The sequence below is a fragment of the Geotrypetes seraphini genome, chromosome 2, assembly GCF_902459505.1.
Source record: "Geotrypetes seraphini chromosome 2, aGeoSer1.1, whole genome shotgun sequence".
Lineage (NCBI taxonomy): Eukaryota > Metazoa > Chordata > Amphibia > Gymnophiona > Dermophiidae > Geotrypetes > Geotrypetes seraphini.
In genome coordinates this window covers 374,107,879-374,131,479 of record NC_047085.1, presented here as the reverse complement: position 1 = coordinate 374,131,479, position 23,601 = coordinate 374,107,879, and the positions used below count along the sequence as shown (strand labels likewise).

General features: G+C 42.0%; 1 protein-coding gene across 1 annotated transcript; it reads right to left on the bottom strand.

The window, feature by feature from the left end:
• Positions 1-4,947: 4,947 nt before the first annotated feature.
• Positions 4,948-18,206, bottom strand: INO80C (INO80 complex subunit C). Its single transcript, XM_033932859.1, has 4 exons — positions 18,126-18,206; positions 14,022-14,133; positions 7,961-8,028; positions 4,948-5,095 (listed from the first exon to the last, which is right to left on the bottom strand). Exons 1-4 carry the CDS (start codon positions 18,204-18,206, stop codon positions 4,964-4,966), a joined length of 393 nt encoding a protein of 130 aa, XP_033788750.1. The 3' UTR covers positions 4,948-4,963.
• Positions 18,207-23,601: the final 5,395 nt, after the last annotated feature.

Here is a 23,601-nt window from a genome sequence, read left to right as displayed (position 1 = left end):
TGCTTATTTTAAAAGCACTACTTGCATGAGACATGCATACACCAGCATTTAGACATTTATATTACATAAACATTAAATCCTGATTTTACAAGGCCAGGATAAATGCATCTAGATATAAACATGCATATGCAGGGCTGGCGTTGGGGTCCAATTTTTGAGGGATATTTTAGTACACGCCCCCATTCCTGCCCAGCTCTATATAAGTCCTCTCACATGAGGAAAGGCTAAAGAAGTTAGGGCTCTTCAGCTTGGAAAAGAGACAGCTGATGGGGATATGATTGAGGTCTATAAAATCCTGGGTGGTGTAGAACGGGTAAAAGTGAAACTATTTTTCACTCTTTCAAAAAGTACAATGGAAATACATTTTAAACAAATAGGAGGAAATATTTTTTTTTCTACTCAAGGAATAGTTAAGCTTTGGAACTATTTTCCAGAGCATGTGGTAATAGTGGTTAGTGTTAACTGGGCTTAAATAAAGGGCCGGACATGTTCCTGGAGGAAAAATCCATAGTAGCTATCCCCATATCGAGACAGATATGGGGATAGCTACTACTTACCCTGGGATTGGTAGCATAGAATCTTGCTACTATTTGGGTTTCTGTCAGGTACTTGAGACCTGGATTAGCTTCTGTTGGAAACAGGATACTGGACTAGATGGACCATTGGTCTGATCAGAATGGTAATTCTTATGTTCTTATTTGGTTGTTTTTAAGCTTCTCCTAAACCAGAAAAAAGAATCCCCATTTCCATGTAGTCTAATTTAAAAAAACTGAAGGGCCACAACATAACTCCTCCTCCAATAAAAACAATGAACACAGCAACCTAAAATGTCACCTAGAATCAAGATTCTCTTGCAGAGAGTATCCCAGCATAAAGTCAGCAGATATACTTTGCAATACTTGACATTTTTGGGGTGTGGCTTGAAGCCGTTACCGAATGGACGTGTAGCTGTCCAAAAGTATCCCCAGGCATACTTTTGGCGATTTTCAGCTTTTAAATTTATTTCCTCAGAAGCAGAAAGTTTGAAATTTTATCTAATAATGGCTTCTAATAAGTAAACCAAGCCTGAAACAGCTTTTAATACAAGTGGGAAGGCAAAAAGATTAAAAGGAAATCCACCCACACCTTCCAAGACTCCACTGCCTGTGGATGCTCTGGATATGATAGAGCTAATTGAGGAGCTGAGAAACTTTAGATTAGTGATGAAAGACAACACAGATCAACTGGCAGCGGTGAAGGAAGAAGTGGCAAACTTGGCAAAGAAAGTGGAAATGATACATACCAGAATGGAACAGATAGAAACCCGGGAGCAGCATGGGTTTCCGAATTATGATCGTGCAGAGGAACGTCTGTCTGCTGTGTTGGACTTAGTTAAACATCAAAGGTGTCAAGGTAAAGGAAGCTTTTGAGGGAACTTTAAAATCTTTCAAATACTGTTTCTTCAGGGGAGCTGTAACAGAAAAAAAAAATCATTTTGCTTTTTATTGATGACCTTGTATAGATCCATGGTGAGACCACACCTGGAGTACTGTGTGCAATTCTGGAGGCCGCATTACCGCAAGGATGTGCTGAGACTGGAATCAGTCCAGAGAATGGCCACCAGGATGGTCTCAGGACTCAAGGATCTCCCAAACGAAGAGCGGTTAGGGAACGTAGAGGAACGTAGAGAGAGGGGAGATATGATCGAGACATTCAAGTATCTCACGGGCCGCATCGAGGTGGAAGAAGATATCTTCTTTTTCAAGGGTCCCGCGGCAACAAGGGGGCATCCGTGGAAAATCAGGGGCGGGAAACTGCACGGTGACACTAGGAAGTTCTTCTTCACTGAAAGGGTGGTTGATCGCTGGAATAGTCTTCCACTTCAGGTTATTGAGGCCAGCAGCGTGCCAGATTTTAAGGCCAAATGGGATAGACATGTGGGATCTATCCGCAAAGATAGATAAGGAGGGTCATTGGGGTGGGCAGACTTGATGGGCCGTGGCCCTTATCTGCCATCTATTTCTATGTTTCTATGTTTCTATGAATGGAGAAAATGGAAATGGAGCAGCTATAATATAAAGAAGATCACAGGGTTCTTCAGGACATGGGAAAACGGATGGAAGATTCTGAAAACCATTCAAGGAGAAACAATGTGAGGATACTGGGATTATCAGAAGGGGTAGAGGGAAAGAATGCTATAAGTTTCTTGGAAGAAAACATACCAAAAATACTCTCCCTTAATTTAAAAATGCCATTAGAAATTGAAAGGGCACATAGGATCCCAGGAAGGAGATCTAATGGTCAGTCGGGACCTAAGAACATAAGAACATAAGAAGTTGCCTCCACTGGGTCAGACCGAGGTCCATCTCGCCCAGCAGTCCGCTCCCGCGGCGGCCCATCAGGTCTGCGACCTGTGAAGTGGTTTCTGATCACTTTTATAACCTACCTCAAGTTCTATCTGTACCCCTCTATCCCTTTATCCTCCAGGAACCTATCCAAACCCTTCTTGAACCCCTGTACAGAGTTCTGGCCTATCACTTCCTCCGGAAGCGCGTTCCATGTGTCCACCACCCTCTGCGTAAAAAAGAATTTTCTAGCATTTGTTCTAAACCTGTCCCCTTTCAATTTCTCCGAGTGACCCCTAGTGCTTGTGGCTCCCCTCAGTTTGAAGAATCTGTCCTTATTTACTCTCTCTATGCCCTTAAGGATTTTGAAGGTTTCTATCATGTCCCCTCTAAGTCTCCTCTTCTCCAGGGAGAACAGCCCCAGCATTTTTAACCTGTCAGCGTATGAAAAATTTTTCATACCATTTATTAGTTTAGTCGCCCTCCTCTGCACTCCCTCGAGTACCGCCATGTCCTTCTTGAGGTACGGTGACCAGTATTGAACACAGTACTCCAGGTGCGGGCGCACCATTGCGCGATACAGCGGCATGATGACTTCCTTCGTCCTGGTTGTAATACCTTTTTTGATGATGCCCAGCATTCTGTTTGCTTTCTTTGAGGCTGTCGCACATTGCGCCGATGGTTTCAGTGATGTGTCGACCATCACCCCCAGGTCCCTTTCAAGGTTACTCACCCCTAGCAGTGTTCCCCCCATTTTGTAGCTGAACATCGGGTTCTTTTTCCCTACATGCATGACCTTGCATTTTTCTACGTTAAAACTCATTTGCCACTTTTTTGCCCAGTCTTCCAGTTTCGTTAGGTCCCTTTGCAGGTCTTCACAGTCTTCCGTGTTTCTAACCCTGCTGCAGAGTTTGGTGTCATCAGCAAATTTGATAACCTCACATTTTGTCCCTGCCTCCAGATCGTTAATAAATATATTGAACAGTAGAGGTCCCAGCACTGACCCCTGCGGAACTCCGCTCGTGACCCATTGCCAGTCTGAGTATTGGCCTTTTACTCCAACCCTCTGCTTCCTGCCCGCCAACCAGTGTTTGATCCATCGGTAGATATCCCCTTGCACCCCGTGGTACCACAGCCCGTTAATATTTCGCCTGTTACATTTCCAGCATGTTATAGAAATTTTATGAATGGCAAAGGAGACCAAAAATATGACTTACAAAGATTCAAAGATTATATTTGTCCTGGATATTGCGAGAGCAACAGTGAATCTATGCAAACAATGGCAGGAGGGAGTGGGCATCTCTCCTAATTTTTATTCCAAAGGTACAGGGGGATGTCAGGAGTGTGTGTGTGTGTGTGGAGAGGTATAGGGAGAAGGATATAGGATGGGGGGGGGCCCTATGGGGGCTGGGGGTTTGGTGGCTGTGAGGGAAAAAGGAATCTCCCTGTCAGTTCAGCTGAGCCTGGCAGGGGAATCCCTAAGAGCTGAGCCAGCAGGATTCCCCAAAACCAACACAGCTGATCGTGATTCCCTTTTGCGATCAGCTGATAGGAACCCTGTTTATCCCTCCTCTTTGGGTGGTAGGAGGTGGTTGTGACCACTGGGTGTGACCCTCCAGTGGTCATCTTGGTCACCTTTAGGGCACTTAATTGTAAGTAAAACAAGTCTAACTCCTGGCGTGTAAGTTCCGCTTAGGACATTCTGGGAAAACTTTGATTATTGCTGCAGGATGTCCAGGTTTAAGCCCACCTATAACACACCTCCCAACATGCCCCTTTGGGCTCTGGACGATCAGTGGCTTGGAAGTCAGAAAGTGGTTTCGGTTATCGGCACTTGGACATCCCATTGTTGACTTAGGCGGGTGTTTGGACGTTTCAATTATTTGATTATAAGTTTGAAAGTGTACTTTATGGCGCCACCAGAAGCCCCTGACAGTTTCAATATGGACAAGATTTCAGAACAACTATAATCACTATAATCTGAACCAAATGGCCTTTCCGTGGTTGGAACTGCTATTATATACCACTTTATGGAAATTCCATTCAAAGTAGTTTATATTCCAAATAAAATGCTAAGATTGAAAGAAGATAAAAACAGTTGGAAATTATTATAATGCTTAACTGACAAAGAATACTATATGCTTAAAAAGAACATTTTTAGTCTTTTCTAAATGATAATAAAGTTGGCACAATAAAGAACTGACTTAGTACAAGTTTGCAACTTATGAATGACAGGTCCAACTATCAAATCTGCAATACTAGCTGCTTCCAGTTCATGCATCTTTTATATACATTCACTGTTCATTTATTTAGCACATCAAAGAAGAAAATTTGGAGACAGAAATTCCATGATGTTGCAAAAGGTGTAATAAAAGAGAGGATCCAACAGGGTGCTTCAGTTTATTAATGCATTGATGACATCAAACATTTTTATTTTAAAGCATAGGGCTCATTTTACAAAGCCGCGCTAGCGGTTTTAGCGCACGCACTGGATTAGCGTGCGCTATAGTGCGCGCTAGCCAGAAATCTACCACCTGCTCAAAAGGAAGTGGTAGCGGCTAGTGCATGCGGCAATTTAGCTTGCGCTATTCTGCTCGTTGAGGCCCTAGCGCGGCTTTGTAAAAGGAGCCCATAGTCTTTCAAGGAACAATACTTGTTGCTTTTTTTAAAGCTAGGTAACCTGTAGCAAGATCTGTTGGCAGCATTCTGATATAATTGAATTCTTCTTTGGTGCTGAACCTCAGCTTGCTTTGTGGATCTGTATAATTTGCCTACAATACAAAACACAATAGTGAATAAAATTTTCAAAGATTTCATGTTTCTTACTTGACTTATGATAAGTGCGTTATCTTCAAAACAGAATAAAACAGGCATATAGCAATGCTTATCAACCTTTTTTGGCTGTAACCTCATAATTGCTACCAAATAAGATTGTGTGACCCCCCCTCCCCCCGGAGCTGCAGATAATGACGCACCTATAAAAAGCACCTTCAGGTCTCGACATCAAATGCAGGTTTTGTGATCTCCTTTGAAGTCACGACTCACAGTCTGGGATACTCTATTATAAAGCATCATCTCAAATAAACTTCCGTTTTCCAAAAACTGAATTGAAGTCATATTAATCTGATGGGATCATGGTTTATCATCAAATCAGCTAATTTTACTCATTTAGACAATCTTATAAATTGGGTTGATTAATTTCACTGTTAACACATGGTCATGACAGGGAAATCTAATAACTTTAATACTTCAAGTGTTACGCACTAAAACACCTATAACTATCAAGCTGTTGCTAAAAAGAAGAGATACTAAGAATAATATTCTTAATACAGAGACGGAGGATCTCAAGCATCTGCGGTTATTACCAGTAGAAATTGTCTTAGTACATAACCACCATGCAGACTATCATCAGTCCTATTTGTCTCAGTATAATATAATGATTATATAAAAAAAAATTTATTAAATATATCATTCTAATACCCTATTTTAGGAATTTTTTTAAATAATATCCAGTGCAATTGTTACTCTGCATCTGTTCCTATGGTTCCAATTGTTACTCTGCATCTGTTCCTTATTTTCCTTCAGTTCAAAGCCATACTAGATGGTACTTAGCTTGGGTGTAAATTTTCTACCCAGCCATCCAGATATGATATTGCGATGAAAGATCTCTGTTTTGCTCTACCTGCGTTGACTAGAGCTTCTTCAAGAAATTAATGTTTTGCAGTTGTAAATGCTTTAACTGCGCTTCAGGGAAATGACAGAGCTGCATTATAAATGCTTAGTGAACATACAACTTCCTTATTTATGGATTTTTGGACACTACAGAAAATTATCCAGATAAGCTATACATTTAGAAATATCATAGATAATGGCAGATATAGATCTGTATGTTCCATCCAGTCTGCCCCACAAGATAAACTCATAGTAAAGGTATGCTGTTATACTACATATGCTTACTTGATCTTGATTTCTCCTTACAGAAAACAAACGGAGGTGACTAATCGATGTTCAATTTCCTTTATTGCTTGAAATGACTCAACAGGATCGTGTTTCGGCCCAAAGGAGCCTGCCTCAAGAGTCTGGGTGCTGATGATGAATCAATAACCTAAATGTTCATAATCTTCTTTTTCGGATACTCTAATGAATTTAGCAGCATCCTGTTCCGTAATGAAAAATGTGTGCCGCTGTCTCTGTAATGCAAAGCTAATGAGGCCTTTTTGGGCCGAAACACGATTGTGTCGAGTCATTTCAAACAATAAAGGAAATTGAACATCGATTAGACACCTTTGTTATTTGTTTTCTGCTTTCACGCTTATGATCCTGTTTTCTTACTGCTTGATTTGTCCTTACCATTTTAAGGGCAAAGACCATACTACTACTATTTATTATTTCTATAGTGCTACCAAATGCATGCAGCGCTGTACATTAAACATGCAAAAGATTGTCCCTGCTCAAAACAGCTTACAACGTACATAGGATTCAGGGTAGATCAATATATGGTGCTCATTAAGGGACAAACAAGGGATGAAGATGTAGAGAGGGTAGGGGCTACAGAGGGAACAAGAAACAGATATAGTGTATTACAAAGTTGGTTAAGTGGAAGGAGACAAAGGGTAGTGGTAAACTGAGTTTGCTTAAGTCGGCTCTGTTTAACATCTTTGTGAGTGATACTGTGAAAGGACTGTCTAGCAAAATTTGTTTTTGTTTTTTTTTGAGAATGATACCAAGCTCTGCAATAGAATAGACACCCCGGAGGGTGTAGATAACATGAAGTGGGATCAGGTGAAGCTTGAAGAATGGTCAGGCAATTGGCAACTAAAATTTAATGCTAAAAAATGCAGGGGCTGCAAAAAACCAGGAGAACGGTATAGTATAAGAGACGAAGAACTTCTGTGTGCGGAAGAAGAGCGGGACTTGAAGGTGATTGTGTCCGATGATCTCAGGGTGACAAAACAGGTAGAAAAGGTGACGGTCAAAGCCAGGAAGTTGCTAGGGTGCATAAGGAGAGGAATGGCCAGTAGGAAAATAGACATGATATTGCCATTGGTCTTTGGTGAGGCTCCATTTAGAATACTGTGTGCAATTTTGGAGACCATACCTTCAAAAAGATGTAAATAGAATGGAATCTGTCCGGAGGGCTGCTACAAGATTGGCTTTATCATACATAATATGTGGGCAAATTTAGAGAAAGATAGGAGAGAGGGGATATGATATAGATATTGAAATATCTCTGTGGCATTAATGTACAGGAGGTAGATTTTTTTCAAATGAAGGAAAACTCTGGAAAGAGAGGGCATAGGATGAAGTTAAGAGGCGATGGACTTAGGAGTAATGTAAGAAAATACTTCTTTACAGAAAGGGTGGTAGATGTATGGAATAGTCTCCTGGTGGAGGTAGTGGAGACAAAGACTGTATCTGAATTCAAGATTGCGTGGGACAGGCAGATGGGATCTCTTAGGGAGAAGAGGAGATAGTGGATGGTGTGGAAGGGCAGACTGGATGGGCCATTTAGACTTTATCTGCCATCATGTTTTTATGATTCTATGAATCAGACACATGAATTGTAAGAGGTAAATTGCATGGCACACAAAACATCTAATTTTAAAAAAAAAATAAACCCGAACAAAAATACTTACAGGAAGTCCAGAAATATCAGAGTACTTCTTGGCTGGTTTAAAGGAAGGTGAGGCATCAATATTAAAGTCTGGAAGTTTGTCAAATGGGAAAAACAAACAAATACACAAAGATTAGTCAAAGCATTCCATCATTTGGAAGTTAATTTAATACAAAGTATATTTATTTTTCACTTTCTGAGTGGTCCGAAAATGGATATATTACAGTTTAAAGAGAGAATTTCATATCCTGCTCTAATTCTCTGCACTATAATATTCTACAAGCAAAGTAAAGACAGTGAAATCAGAGTTAAATTTTCTAGAGTTTATGCAGTTAAATTAGCTTTTAATTGCATAAATCTAACCAGTTAATGTTCTCTCCATCTTTCACCAGCAGCCTGTCTGGCTAAAACCTAACTGTAAAAAATCATTGTGAGTGCAAGTCTACTACTACTACAGCACAAATCAGGGCTGGAGAGACTTCAAATATGCTTTGGGGTCCCCTCCCCAGTTTCTGCCTTGTGCTCCTGAATGTCTATGCCTCCTTCAGCCTGAGGCAGGGTTGGGACCCAGAGCTCTGTTTGCCACCTCCTAACACTAGCCCTGGAGCAACAAGACATCGGTAAGATACAGTCCCTGCTTAAAAGGTATTTGGACCTTTCAATAGGAATTGTTTTATAGTGAAAATTCTGTAGTGTTGTTATACTTTTCATTTGTAATTAATTGTGGAACTACAGTACATGTTAACACTTGTAATTCACCAAGATTTTTTTTTTTAGATTGTGTGGAATAAAATTTTTTCAAATGATAAAAAAAAAGGTCAGAACATAAAATCTATTCAAAATAAACAGAATAAGAGATTGAGTTTACAGTTTAATATGAAAAACCAAAATAGGACTAGTGACCAGTGACAGAGCATAAGAGGAATTCTATTCAATGTGTACAGCAGCGTTTCTCAACTTCTTCCAGCCAAGTACCCCCTAAGCCTAACAATTACCAACCGAGTACTCCTGCCCAAGCTCCACCCCTGACCCCACCCCCATAATACTAGTATAGTAAAACCTTGGTTTACGAGCATAATTCGTTCCAAAAACATGCTCATATATCAAAGTGAATTTCCCCATAAGAAATAAAGAAGACACAGGAGTGAGCTAGTGGAATATAACATTAGCTGAGCCTAGTCACCTGTGAGGAGTAATTAGAGATTGGGGGGGGGGGGTAAGAAATGGTTTAGTATTAGGTGCTGAGGAGCAGGGGAGTAAGGATGGTGGGTGCATGGGAAGGAGGAGACAAAGGGTAAAGGGAAATATAAATGTACATGTGATTGGTTGAGGTAAAGAGGGAGATTGGGGGCGATGTGGCTTTGTCATTGGTCTTGCATTTTGACAGGCTGGAAAGACAATGTGAGGAAAATGGTGAAGGATAGGGTAGGGTTAGGGAGCAAATTTATCCTCATCCTCCCTCTCATGGGTGGTGTTTTGTTGTGACAAACTTCCTGGGTTGGGAGAGTTGGACATGTTGGGCATTGGGGAGGGGGTGGTAGCAGCTAAAAGGGGGGTGAAAAATGTGATATTGGATCCACTGGCAGGTGGGACATCAGCAGTTAATAAATAATTAAATGTAACACTCGCAGGTGATAATGATGCGAGGGTAGGCATGGCCTGGCGTTTACCGTGGGTCATGTGAGATGATGTTACAGGAACTAGTTTTATCACCGAATAGCTCCCCGGGGGTATGAAATCCACATTGGGGTTTGTTGTTGTTTGATATATATATTGTATTGTGATTTTGAGATGAAATTATACAGTTTAAGAAATTAAGTGGAACTAGTTTTGTCACCAAATAGCTCCCCGGGATGTAAAATCCACAATAATAATAATAATAACTTTATTCTTCTATACCGCCACAGTCGAATGACTTCTAGGTGGTTCACATTGAAGAAGGCTGGACAATCAGCGAATTACAGAATGCAAGAAGTGAGGGTACAACTTATTACGTAAGAAATAGATAAAAGGAAAATATGAATCTTAAGTGTGTAATATAGATCTCATGTATGCAGCCCAAGGAATAAAGCTGGACAATCTGCAAATTTTAGAATAGAGCTGGACAATAAGGCAAATTGCAGAATGAAGCGAGTTACAGAATAAAGCGGAATACAGAATAAAGCGAAATACTGGATAAAGTGAATTACAGAATAAAACTGGACAGTCAGCGAATTATAGAATGCAAGTAGTGAGGGTACAACTTATTAACAAGGAATAGTTAAAAGGAAAATATGAATCTTAAGTATGTAATAGTGGTTGGTTCTTGTTTTGATACATATTGCATTGTGATTTTCAGATATTATGCAGTTTAAGAAATTAAGATGGAGCTAGTTTCGACACCGAATAGCTTCCTGGGGGTGGGAAAAATGCATTGGGTGTTTGCGGTTGTTGGATCAGGACTGTACTGTGATTTTGAAATTAAGTTAAGATAATCAATAAAGCTGCAGCCAAAATGTTCTTCCACTAATATGATTTGGTGTGATTATTTAGTTGTGGGTGAGTCATGCTGTTGGTGACAGGTGATGAAGTGTGAATGCTAATGTTATGGAAACTGAGATGATTTGTTCCACAACCCAAAACCTTTAATACAAAATACTATACGTACTTGAATTGCAAGACCTCGCTCATTTAGAACAGTCTCTACACTTCCGCAGTGTCAGAAGGAGAAGAACCATCAGATCAGTTGTGATGATGTGACACATGTATACTGTATGTACCTGTATTGCAAGACCTTGCTTGTATATCAAGTTAAAATTTAATAAAATGTTTTGCAAAACACTTGCATACCAAGTTACTTGCAATCCAAGGCTTTACTGTACTAATTGTACCTCAATTTCTTCCATCCATTTTTCATATACACACAATATAATCTTAATACATAATGGTAACCAAAAATTTTTTTAAAAAACCCCACAAAGCACACTGGGTGCAGAGAAAATATTAATCATCATTTATATTTGGTTTTTTTTTTCTTTCAAAGAAGTCAAGGCAGAAGACTTTAAAATATGCAGTCAGTAACTACTATAGAAAAATAGACAAATTAAGAGTAAAATACAGACAGCAGATATAAATTCCCAAAACTGACACATTTTGATCACTACATTGAAAATAAAATTATTTTTCCTACCTTTGTTATCTGGTGATTTCATGAGTCTCTGGTTGCATTTCTTTCTGACTCCTGCACACTTCCTCTCCTCCGGAGGACGCATTTCCTTCCCCAATCAACATCTCTCTCTCTCTCTTTGTCCCTCCATGAGTCCAACTTTTTTTCCTCTCTCCTCCACCCCTATTGGCAAAATGTCTCCCCCCTCTCTCTCTCACTGTCCATCTGTCTTGAGAGATCCAGGCATCTCCCCCTCCCCCTCTACTAACACATCCAACATTTCTCCCTCTCTCATCCACCATATCATGTGCATTTTTCACGAGTGCCCACCATTTCTCCTTCTATCACCCCTCTCCAGCACAATGCCATATTTCTCCCTCTATCACTATGTCCAACATTCCTCCCCCTTTCATCCCCTTCAAGCTGTACTCTCCACCACCATATCCAACATGTCTCCCTCTCATGCTTCTATTCCCTATGCATCTCTACCTCGCTCCTTTCTCTCTATGCCCAATTTTCCTTTCTCTATGTGCACCATCTCTCACTCATGCCCATCAATTCTCCCTTTCTATTACCTCCCTTCTGAGTTCTATGTTCATGCCCCTTCTTTTCCTTTTGTGACGAGTTTGTGCCTCCTCCCTGCCTTCCAGCTTTGCCCCAAAATTAAGTTGCATGCTGAGGATTCCTGCCTATCCCACCAACCTGCACCCCCCCTCTCCAAGTCGACCTGTCCACAGAAGCTGTAGGCACCGCCGGGGATCCTAGCCCACCACCCCCTGCTGAAGCTACTGCTGGGGATCCCTCCCTCCCTGCTGCACCACCCACCATCCTCGAAGCTAACCCTGTTACTTCATTGGAGCCAGACTCGCTCCATCCTCCCCCAGCAGCAACTCCGTGCAGGGACAGTGCGTGCTGCACGTGGCTGGCCTATAAGCCTTCCCTCTGATGTCAACTCTGACATTGGAGAGAAGGTTCCGGGTCAGCTAAGTAGCATGTGAGTTGCTGCCTTTGTCCCTGCATGGAGTGCTGCTGGGAGAGGAGGAAGCCAGTCGGGCTCCAACGAAATAAAAGGGTTTTTCTTTAGGGGTGGGGGGTAGTGCAGTGGGCCAGCAGACAGGCAGGCAGGGAGAGAGGGAGGGAGGCAGGGAGGGATCCCTGGCTGTGGCTTCAGCAGTGGGCGGGCAGGGATGGATCCCCGCTGCGGCCAGGCCACATTCCCCCAATGGGTACGTGTTCCGTGTGTTGAGAAACACAGGTGTACAGCACAGTAAGATGAAAGGAACAGAGTCTGTAACTGTCAGTGGATGAGAAAAAGTACAGGTAAGAGTGACTTACCTGATGAGCAGAGTTCCTAGGAAAAGGTTTAGGGAAAGAAAAGTGAGGAGAGATCTTGAGGAGCTGCAGAATGAATGCACTTGTCTGGAGCCAACAAAGCAATGTGAGAAAAGGTCTTATGTGAGTGTACTGATATTAATGGAAAGTCAGTCATGCATCAGAAATGTGAGTAGATTAAAAGGGAGAAAGATGGTTCCACTAGCTAAAGAAAGAAAGGGTTTTCAAATGTAGACAATTGATGTAATATTTAGCTCTAACCAGCTGAATATTCTGCCCATATGCATACACTTATAGAAGAAATTAGCTCTTACCTGCTAATTTCATTTTCATGAGTCCAGCTAGACCAGTCAGGACAAATGGATTGTGTATCCCCAACCAGCCAATGGCGGCAGAGAACACTGACTTTCAGGGACATTATCACTAGTATAAGAACTAAAATAGTCCTAGAATTAGTCAATATTCTTTTGTCAACGTTTCAGTAAAACCCATTCTTAAAAGCACAATTAGTAATGAGAAAAAAACAAGAACTGTACACAAGCAAATACTGATCTGTGATCTGTCGTAAGCTATGCAGTATATCAATTTTTTAATAAACATAGAAACATGATGGCAGATAAAGGCCAAAGTGACCAAGATGATAAAAGGGGATGGAACTCTTCTTTTTTGAGGAAATACCAAAGAGGTTAGGGCTCTTCAGCTTGGAAAAGAGACAGCTGAAGGGAGATATGATTGAAATCTATAAAATCCTGAGTGGTGTAGGACAGATACAAGTGAATTGATTTTTTTTTTTTTTTTTTACTCCATCTAACATAGCTGGTTTTAAAAAAGATTTGGAGAAGTTCCTGGCACAAACGTCTGCTATTGAGAGAGACATGGGGGAAGCTACTGCTTGCCCTGGGAATGGTAGCAGCCCTATGATTCACTTATCTCTCACTGTTTTCCTGTACATATATATGTTTATTCTACAGCCCCTCAGTGTCTCGCCTCTCCTCTTATATGCCTCCCTAAGAACTCTGTTCCTCAGATAAATTGCTTTTATCTGTACCTTTCTCCTCCACTGCCAATTCCTTCATTCATCTCACTGGCCCATATGCTTGGGATAAACTACCTGAGGTCGTGCATCACACCCTTTCCCTTCCCTCCATCTTTTTGAAGACTGCCTTCAGCTCATAACCCTACTTTCCACTGCTCTCTGCTTACCACCCTAGCTAATAGTTTGAACATTTCTGTTAACTGTACCCTCTACCCTGGCATTCTGTTTATCTGCTTTAATTGGCTAGATTGTGAGCTCATTTCAGCAGGTACTGTCTCCTTCATGACTCTGTACAGCGGTGTGTACACCTGGTAGGACTCTAGAAATTATTAATATAACATTTTCAATATACAGTGCATTTTTTGGGACTATTCATATAAAAATCATCGAACCCTTACTAGTTGAATATATTGAAAAGTTTCATGCTGTTTTTGCAAAACAGCATTTTAGGAATCCAAGCAACCTAGGCAACCTTTATATAAAAAAAGTAATTTAGGGTCCCCATTGAAAAAAGTCATATATGTGAATTTTATTATTTTGAAGTACATGCAAAACAGTTCAGCAGCTTACAGCTCAGATCATTCTGTTGCCATGGCAATGCCCTTTCTGCTGCAAGTATCAGCTTTAGGTTCTTCCAGGTTCTGTTCTTCTTGCCAGCTGCTGCATCACCAATGCCAGAGTGCTAGGAAATAAAGCATAGCATGACGGTCAATGAACACTGTTGCTTCAGAATGTAGAACCTCTGCATTTTGAAGGGTTTTACCTTTCTCTAATCTATATTGTCATCTCTGCCATTTGCTCAAATTATTTTAGTTACAAAAAAGAAAAAGCAATGATCCTGATTCATAGCTTCACATATATTCATTAACATCTTAGTAGGCAGCTCATTCCCTTACAAAATTTCAAACTTTTCTATAAGCAATTTCTGCATTAACACACTTGGGGCTCCTTTTGCAAAGGTGCGTTAGGGCCTTAACGCACGGAATAGCGCATGCTAAAATGCTGCTCAAGCTAGCACGCGCTAATCTTGTGCGCGCGCTAAAAACGCTAGCGCACCTTAGTAAAAGGAGCCTTTGGTTTCTTTCCGCTGCACGACTTTCAAGTGTATTTCCTCTGGGATGACACAGTAACAACATGCAAGTCTGAAACTTTTGTTGGCCTCTGTCCCAATGTATTGTTCATTTTACATTTTAGAATTCTTTTGTCAGAAAGTTATTCAAAATACCTAAGACTAAGGCTACGGATTTGAATCCTATTTTACAGTATATAAGTTGCTGATGGAAAGCCCTATAAGAAAGCTGCTATAAGAAATTTTTGGATAGGACCTTGGCCTTTCAAGCGGGTAAAGCTCAATTTTGGTTAGGTAATTTGATTCATATTGTTCTTTCAGTAAAGACCTATTTGTTTAAGAAAATTTATCTGTTTAAGAACTATGCAATTATATTTGTTTATGCTCACTGTATTTTTATCACTGATTGTCCAGTTCTTCTTATCTGTAAACTGCCTAGAACTTTGGGTGTTGGCGGTATAGAAAAATAAAGTTGTTATAAAGTTGTTAAGCTGCCTGAATCAATATGTCGTGCTCCATCCTTGGCAGTGTTCAAATCCAAGCTAAAAGCCCACTTTTTTGAAACTGCTTTCAATTCTAAACTCCCACTCACTGCTGTCAGATACCCATACTCACTATAATCTCCCCAACCCTGAAGTGTCCTGTCTAAATTAGATTGTAAGCTCTTCTGAGCAGGGACTGTCTATTGTATGCTTTTCAGCGCTATAGAAATAATAAATAGTAGTAGTAAGCTGCCGCCACTATGATGCCTGAAGAAGTCATTTCAAAAAAGGTATTTTTCTTTTATTTAATAAAATATCCACAGTGTGATCCTGGGAGTCCTTAAACACTACTCCATCACAAGGGAGATCCATGCTTTGCGTATCCTGCGCTATGGTGCTCAAAACTGCTGCAAAGCAAGAGCCAGCAGATAAAGCTTAAACATAGCTTGAGAGAGCTGTAAAGAGCAGCCTGGGTCTCCTATTGTTCTGTAACCAGACCAAGAAGCTGTGGATGGGATGGAAAAATAAAAGAGGACAGCACATTAGAATGGTCCATGACTGAACACTGTGATGTGGAAAGAGGAGACTCCAATTTTTTTTTGCTTTCTCAGATGATGGGGGACTTCAATATGCCTGATGCAGACTGGAACAAACTTTCCGCTACAACCAGCAGCAGCAGAAGGCTACTAAGCTCCATAAGGGGAGCACAACTCAAACAGATGGTATTGGAGCCCACTAGGGATCAGGCGATACTGGACCTGGTACTCACCAATGGAGATAGTGTCACAGAGGTTTTGGTAGGTGATACGTTGGCCTCCTTGACCACAACATGGTATGGCTTCACCTTAGGAAGGAAAGGTTTCACTAGATCAAACACATCCACAAAGGTCAACTTTAATGGCACTAACTTTGAAAAAATGGGAGATTTCATCTATGGGGCGTTGCAAAACCAGACTGCAACAGATAATGTAGAGGTAATGTGGTCAGCTCTGAAATCTACCCTACACGAAGCAACCAACCTCTATATAAAATCATTGAGTAAACGGCGGAGGAACAATAAACCTCAGTGGTTCTCTGCAGAGATCTCGGACCTCGTGAAAAAGAAGAAAAGAGCATTTGTCTCCTGCAAACAATCAGAAAGACCAGAAGCTAAAGAAGACTATCTGGCAAAGTCTAGAGCTGTCAAAACAGCAGTCAGAGATGCCAAACTCCGGATGGAAAAGAATCTAGCCAAGAACATTAAAAAGGGGATAAATCCTTCTTCAGGTATATTAGTGACAGAAAAAGAAACACAGATGGAATAGTGCGCCTTAGGAAACCAGACAGGAACTATGTAGAATCGGACTCCGATAAAGCCGAACTACTAAATGAATACTTCTGCTCAGTCTTTACCTGCGAGGCGCCGGGATCCGGTCCACAGCTGCAGACAAGGGAAAGCTCAGAAGACCCGTTTCAAAATTTTGAGTTTACGACCAGCAGCTTCTACCATGAACTATCAAGGCTCAAAGTGAACAATGGATAAACTACATCCCAGAGTGCTTAGGGAGTTGAGAGATGTCTTGGTGGAACCGTTATTTGCGCTCTTCAATCTTTCCCTAAGTACAGGAAGAGTCCCATTGGACTGGAAAACAGCTAACGTCATTCCACTGCACAAAAAGGGATGCAGGACAGAGGCTGCAAATTACAGACCGGTAAGTCTCACATCGATAGTGAGTAAACTTATGGAAACATTAATCAAACACAAATTAGATACGATCCTGAATGATGAGAATCTACGAGATCCCCACCAATTATGGATTTACAAAGGGAAGGTCCAGCCAATCCAATCTAATCAGTTTCTTTGACTGGGAAACAAAAAAGCTAGATATAGGGGAGTCCCTGGACGTTGTGTACTTGGACTTCAGTAAGGCTTTTGATAGTGTCCCACACCGTAGGTTATTGAGCAAGATGAGTTCATTGGGATTAGGAGAAACATTGACTGCATGGGTTAAAGATTGGTTCAGAGGTAGACTTCAAAGGGTGGTAGTAAATGGTACTCCCTCCGAAACGTTGGAAGTGATCATTGGAGTGTTGCAGGGCTCGGTCTTGGGTCCGATCCTGTTTAATATCTTTGTAAGGGACCTGGCTCAAGGGCTTTGAGATAAAATTACATTATTTGCCGATGACACTAAGCTATGCAACATAGTAGGCAAAAGCACAGTGCCCGACAGTATGGCACAGGACCTACTCTTACTGGAACATTGGTCCACAACTTGGCAACTAAGTTTTAATGCCAAAAAGTGTAAGGTCATGCACCTTGGCAGCAGAAATCCATGCAGAACTTACACCCTAAATGGTGAGACCTTAGCAAGAACTGCAGCAGAATGGGATTAGGAGTGATCATTAGTGAAGATATGAAGACTGCCAATCAAGTGGAGAAAGCTTCATCCAAGGCTAGACAAATGCTGGGTTGTATCCGATGAAGTTTCATCAGCCGGAAGCCCGAAGTTGTAATGCCGTTGTACAGGTCCATGGTGAGACCTCATCTGAAATATTGTGTACAATTCTGGAGGCCACATTATCAAAAGGATGTGCTCAGAGTTGAGTCGGTTCAGCGAATGGCCACCAGGATGGTCTCAGACTCAAGGATCTCCCGTATGAAGAACGGCTAGGTAAGTTGCAGCTATAACACACTCGAGGAACACAGAGAGAGGGGTGACATGATTGAGACGTTCAAATATGTTACGGGCCATATTGAGGTAGAAGAAAATATCTTTTTCCTTAAAGGACCTACAGCAACAAGAGGGCATCCATTGAAAATCAGGGGTGGGAGATTTCATAGCGACACTAGGAAGTACTTCTTCACCGAAAGGGTAGTTGATTGTTGGAATGATCTTCCACTGCAGGTAATTGGGGCCAGCAACGTGCTAAATTTTAAGAAAAAATGGGATAAGCATGTGGGATCACTTCAAGGAAGAACTTATGGGGGAGGATCATTAGAGTGGGCAGACTTGTTGGGCCGGTGGACCTTTCTGCCTTCATATTCTAAGTTTCTATGTTTCTAACCCCAGCAATAAAATGGTGGGCAAAGCCATGCTTAAAAGGTCTGTTGACAGAGGGGTCCTCACCCAAATCCAGACTCACAGGGTGACCGTGTTGACTAGTCCCAGCAGGGGTATCAGCTGGATCCAAACTAAAAGCAATGTCAGGAGACAAAAGTGGCATATCCGTATGGCATAATGCAATTATCCATAAGATCATAAGAAATTGCCTCCACTGGGTCAGACCAGAGGTCCATCGCATCCAGCGGTCTGCTCCTGCGGCTGCCCATCAGGCCTATGACCTGTGAAGTGGTTCCTGACTATTCCTATAACCTACCTCTACTTCTATCTGTACCCCTCAATCCCCTTATCTTTTAGGAATTTATCTAAACCTTCCTTGAACCCCTGTAGCGAGCTCTGGCCTATCACAACCTCTGGAAGCGCGTTCCATGTGTCTACCACACTCTGGGTAAAAAAGAACTTCATAGCGTTTGTTCTAAACCTGTCCCCTTTCAATTTCTCCGAGTGCCCCCTTGTACTTGTTGTTCTCCACAGTCTGAAGAATCTATCCCTGTCTACCTTCTCTATGCCCTTCAGGATTTTGAAGGTTTCTATCATGTCTCCTCTAAGTCTCTGCTTTTCCAGGGAGAATAGCCCCAGCATTTCCAACCTGTCAGCGTAAGAAAAGTTTTCCATACCTTTTATCAGTTTAGTTGCTCTTCTCTGAACTCCCTCAAGTACTGCCATGTCCTTCTTGAGGTATGGCGACCAGTACTGGACACAGTACTCCAGATGAGGGCGCACCATTGCACGATACAGTGGCATGATGACTTCCTTCGTCCTGGTAGGTTAAGATTTAATGATACCCAACATTCTGTTCGCTTTCTTTGAGGCTGTCGCACACTGTGTTGATGCTTTCAATGTTGTGTCCACCATTACCCCCAGGTCCCTATCTCTCCTGCTGCGGGTCGCGGCAGCTCGGGTAGAGGAGTGATGGCATCGCGGTAGGGGAGATGAGGCATCTCTCCTGCCACGATGCATCACCCCCCCCCACACACACACACATACAACATCGGGGCAAGAGGGAGCCCAAGCCCTCTTGCCCTTTCGAAACGCGACCCTACCCGACAACATCGAGGCAAGAGGGAGCTCAAGCCCTCTTCCCCGTCCAACCGCAACCCTCCCCCCGACAATATTGGGGCAAGAGGGAGCTCAAGCCCTCTTGCCCCGGCGATCTTACCCCCCCCCCACCAAGTACAAGCAGACCAGAAGGGAGCCCAATCCCTCCTGGCCCCGGCGACCCCCCCTCCGAAAGGAACGGGCCAGGAGAGAGCCCAAGCTCTCCTGGCCCCGGTGCCCCCCCTACTGGATTGGGCCATGAAGGAGCCCAAGCCCTCCTGGCCCCGGCGACCCCCTACCCCCCACCCCCCACTACAATATGAGCAGGAGGGATCCCAGGCCCTACTGCCTTCGACACAACCCCCCTCCCCCCAATGACCGCCCTTCCCAGAACCCCCGATCAGCCCCCCATCAACCAGTGAACCCCCTCGGATGACCCCACGACCCCCCCAACCCCACCCCTTCCCCGTACCTGTAAGTTGGCCAGACGGACAGGTGCCAAGCCTGCCCGTCCGGCAGGCCAGCCCGGTCCAGAATGGGGCCGGATTGGCCCAGGTGACAGAAACCCTGCCCACAGGTGGGGCCTGAGGCGCCTGGGCCAATCAGAATAGGCCCGGGAGCCTTAGGCCCCTCTTGTGGGCGGGGCCTTAGGCACATGGGCTGGATTAGTACACAAATCCATTGATGGTGCTGTGCTATCCCTAGTCTCTCCTTTCCTAATTTTAGAGGTACAATGTAATGCAGTAGTGCTTAAAAGAAGTGCTACCTTGCCTCCAGCTGAGAGATTTCTGTGTTCCCACAGTACTCTGGAATGCTACTCTGTATTTCTAACTTCATCTTTGAGCTTCTGCCATCTACGAGGCCTGATTGAAAAGTAACGAGACTGTCTCTGTTTTTCTTTCCAAGAAGCAGATGTGGCAATGCTGTGCTGGTTCTTGTGAAGCTCATACATTGACGTTTCTGAACCTGCAGTTGGACTGCCGTGGTCTTCATTGTTGGGTCACAGCGAGAGGAAGAACTTTGTACGTTTCGTCATGACAGATGTGTCTGAGAGAGTACACCAGAGATGTGTGATTGATTTTTGTGTTAAACTTGGAAAGAGTGGTAATGAAACTCTTGAAATGTTATGGCATATATAACACAAAATTCAATCACACAACTCTGGCGTACTCTCACAGACATGTCTTACACATCTGCCATGACAAAACATATGAAGTTCTTCCTCTTGCTGTGATCCAACAATGATGACTATGGCAGTCCAATTGCAGGTTCAGAAATGTCGATGTATAAGCTTCACAAGAACCAGCACAGCGTTGCTGCATTTACTTCTTGAAAATAAAAACAGAGACAGTCTCAATTTTTTTTTTTAATCTTTATTCATTTTGAAGCCATAAATAAGTGCAACATATAATACAATCATATTACACTATAAAAGCACTTAAATTCAATTACAATTGTAATATATTACAAATAGATACTCATATTTAAAAATTACACTCAAATTAAGGAATTAAAAATATTTTCCAACCCTCCCTCCCACCCACCCACCCACCCTGGACGTGCATGATCAAAGGGCAAAATCAACCATCATTCACTGCACAATTTTGTCAATGGCTCCCAAATCTTCAAAAACTTCTCATATTGTCCCTGTTGTATAGCCATAGTATGTTCCATTTTAAAGACGTGACACAGAGACTCCCACTAAAAGGTATAGTTCAAACGATCCCAGTTTTTCCAATTCCTTAAAATAAGCTGTATGGCAACCCCTGTCATAATAAAGAGAAGTTTGTTATTGTGAGATACAGTATTTGGCTTTTAGCTCTCATCAAAGTGCCAAATAGCACATTGTTGTATGTTAGTGCCAGTGAATTTTCCATAACTTTTTTCACCTGATCCCAAATAGATCTCCAAAATTGAAGTATCAAGGAACAATAAAATAATAAATGATCTAATGTCCCAGGTTCAAGATGACAGTGCCAACACCTATTAGACTTGGAACTATCTAATTTCTGTAATCTAACCGGAGTCCAAAATGTTCAATGTAACAAGAAAAACCAATTTAAATCAGCCCTCGTATATGTGCACTTCTCTCATAAGATGGTGTTCAATTTTTGGGAAAAATAATAGCTCAGCAGTATTTGCCTGAAGTAAGCATGTTTATTTTCCTTAAGTCTTTTTAATGAAACAAGGACAGGAGAATGGAAATGACAAGAAAATATTGTGCCAAAAGAAATAAAATACTTGTAGAGTTTGAAAGCCATGCCAGAAGCAATAAAAAAAAATAATAAATTTGTAACTGTAAATTTCAGTTATCAAATGTGATGACTGTGTTGTAATTTCTACATCCCAGAAGGGCCACAAGAAGGAAAACAGCATATTTCTATGAAATTACACATGCATCTAGCTCTTAAATTTTACTACAAAAATATGTTCTTACATATGGCAAGGTACAGTGGGCCCAGAGTTAATCTTTGCTTGACATTTATTAAAATTCATTCTGTGGGTCTTATTTTTTAATTGTACCATAACTTGCTTTTTTAAAAACAAATGTTCTTACAGCAAAACATTGTCAAAATATGCTATGGTGAAGTAGATGGCAGAAATGGATGCTTATCACGGGTATGCTGTCTTCAGAGTATTTATTTAGAATCAAGGAAAAACTCATCACATCACACTATATGCAAAAACAGGCAGGAGAGGATCTATTCACTTCCCTCAAGCTGGCAGGAGATTGCGCAGCCTGAAAAGTATCTAAATCAAAAGTTCCCATCTGGTATGCTAAGAAATTTGCAGACTGCTGGCAGAGATAAGGAGTGGCAAATCACAGCAGCTGCCTGTGGCCTAATTTCATCTCTCTCTTTCCCGCACCCTACATGTGGTTCTGTCCTGCTGGCACAAATCTATAAACAGTGCTTCTTATCTTCTCTTTGGGCTTCAGTATGAATTTGGAACTATGAGGGGCTGAAACTAGCACACAGGTTGAAATCTGGGGCCTCCAAACAATGTTTTACTGAAATCTTCCCCCTTCCCCCCCCCCAAACACCACAGAGCCTTAAATTTATCCAGAGACTTTCCTTTTAGTGTTGTTGCATGGACTCCTGATGCCTTTATTCAATTTAATTAGCCAATTCTCCCTGGCAGCTAGAAAAGAGCTTAATGGGTAAAGAGATTTTGCTCATACCTTTTTTATAGTAGTTCAAGCTACATTCAGGTATAGTACATATTTTGCTGTTATCAGACAGCTTGCAATCTGTTTGTGCCAGAAGCAATGGAAGGTCAAAACAGTTGTCCAAGGTCACAAAGACTAGCAGTAGGATTTGATCCTGGCTTCTCTGGTTCTCAGCACACAGCTCCAACAATCAAGATACACATCCACTCCACAAAAAGTATATTGTCTCCACCTGCTGGGGCCAACTCTTCTGGTGCTGTGTGATTTAGGGCTCCTTTTATCAAGCTGCGGTAGGCGGTTAACGTGCGGAATACCGCACGTTCAACCGTCTGCCGCACTAGTCGCTAACGCCTCCATTGACGAGGCGTTAGTTTTTTGGTGTGCCGTGGGGGTTAGCGCGTGATAAAATGTCCGACGCGCTAACCCCCATAGCGCACCTTGATAAAAGGAGCCCTTAGTGACTCTTGGATCATAGTTACATAAGAAGTTAATCTGTTCAAGCCTAAACATCATAAGCAAGCCTTCCTAAGATTTTGGACTAAAGTCAACAGCTGGGGATCACACCGAGGACTGGTCTATCTTCTCATACCCATGAAAAGCTCTCTCTAAAAGATCTAAGCTTATGTTTTTACATTTTATTTATCTTATTCTAGGCTTTGAGGCAAGATAGAAATTTATGGTGAAATTTAGGGCTCCTTTTACAAAGGTGCATTAGGGCCTTAATGCACGGATTAACGCGCGCTAAAATGCCGCGCGCACTAGCCGCTACCGCCTCCTCTTGAGTAGGCGGTAGTTTTTTAGGTAGCATGCGCTAAAAACGCTAGCGCACCTTTGTAACAGGAGCCCTAAGTCTTATCTGCTAATTTCCTTTCCTTGAGTCCTGCTTGACTAGTCCAGACAACTGGGTTGTTTCACCTGTAATAGAGTTGGTATAGTCCTGTAATCAGCCAATATTCTATTGACAAAGCAGATCTGATACACTCAAACATAAATGAATTATGTGGCTTCAATAATTTAATATAACATAATATAATATAGTATCAGGAAAGTGCATATACCGTTCCTATATTCACTTCAACAGCTCTTTACTACTCAGGGGAAAAGGCCTCAAAATCGGAGCCTATGCACAGTCTTATCATAGAGTGGACTATACTATATTATGTTATATTGAATATTTATGCCACTTGGGTGGGTTAATTTCAAGCTTCAATAATTTAGCCATATTACTATGAAGCACATTCCTGGGTCCGGGAATATGAATTGATAAACTATGTTGGCATCCCAACAGCTG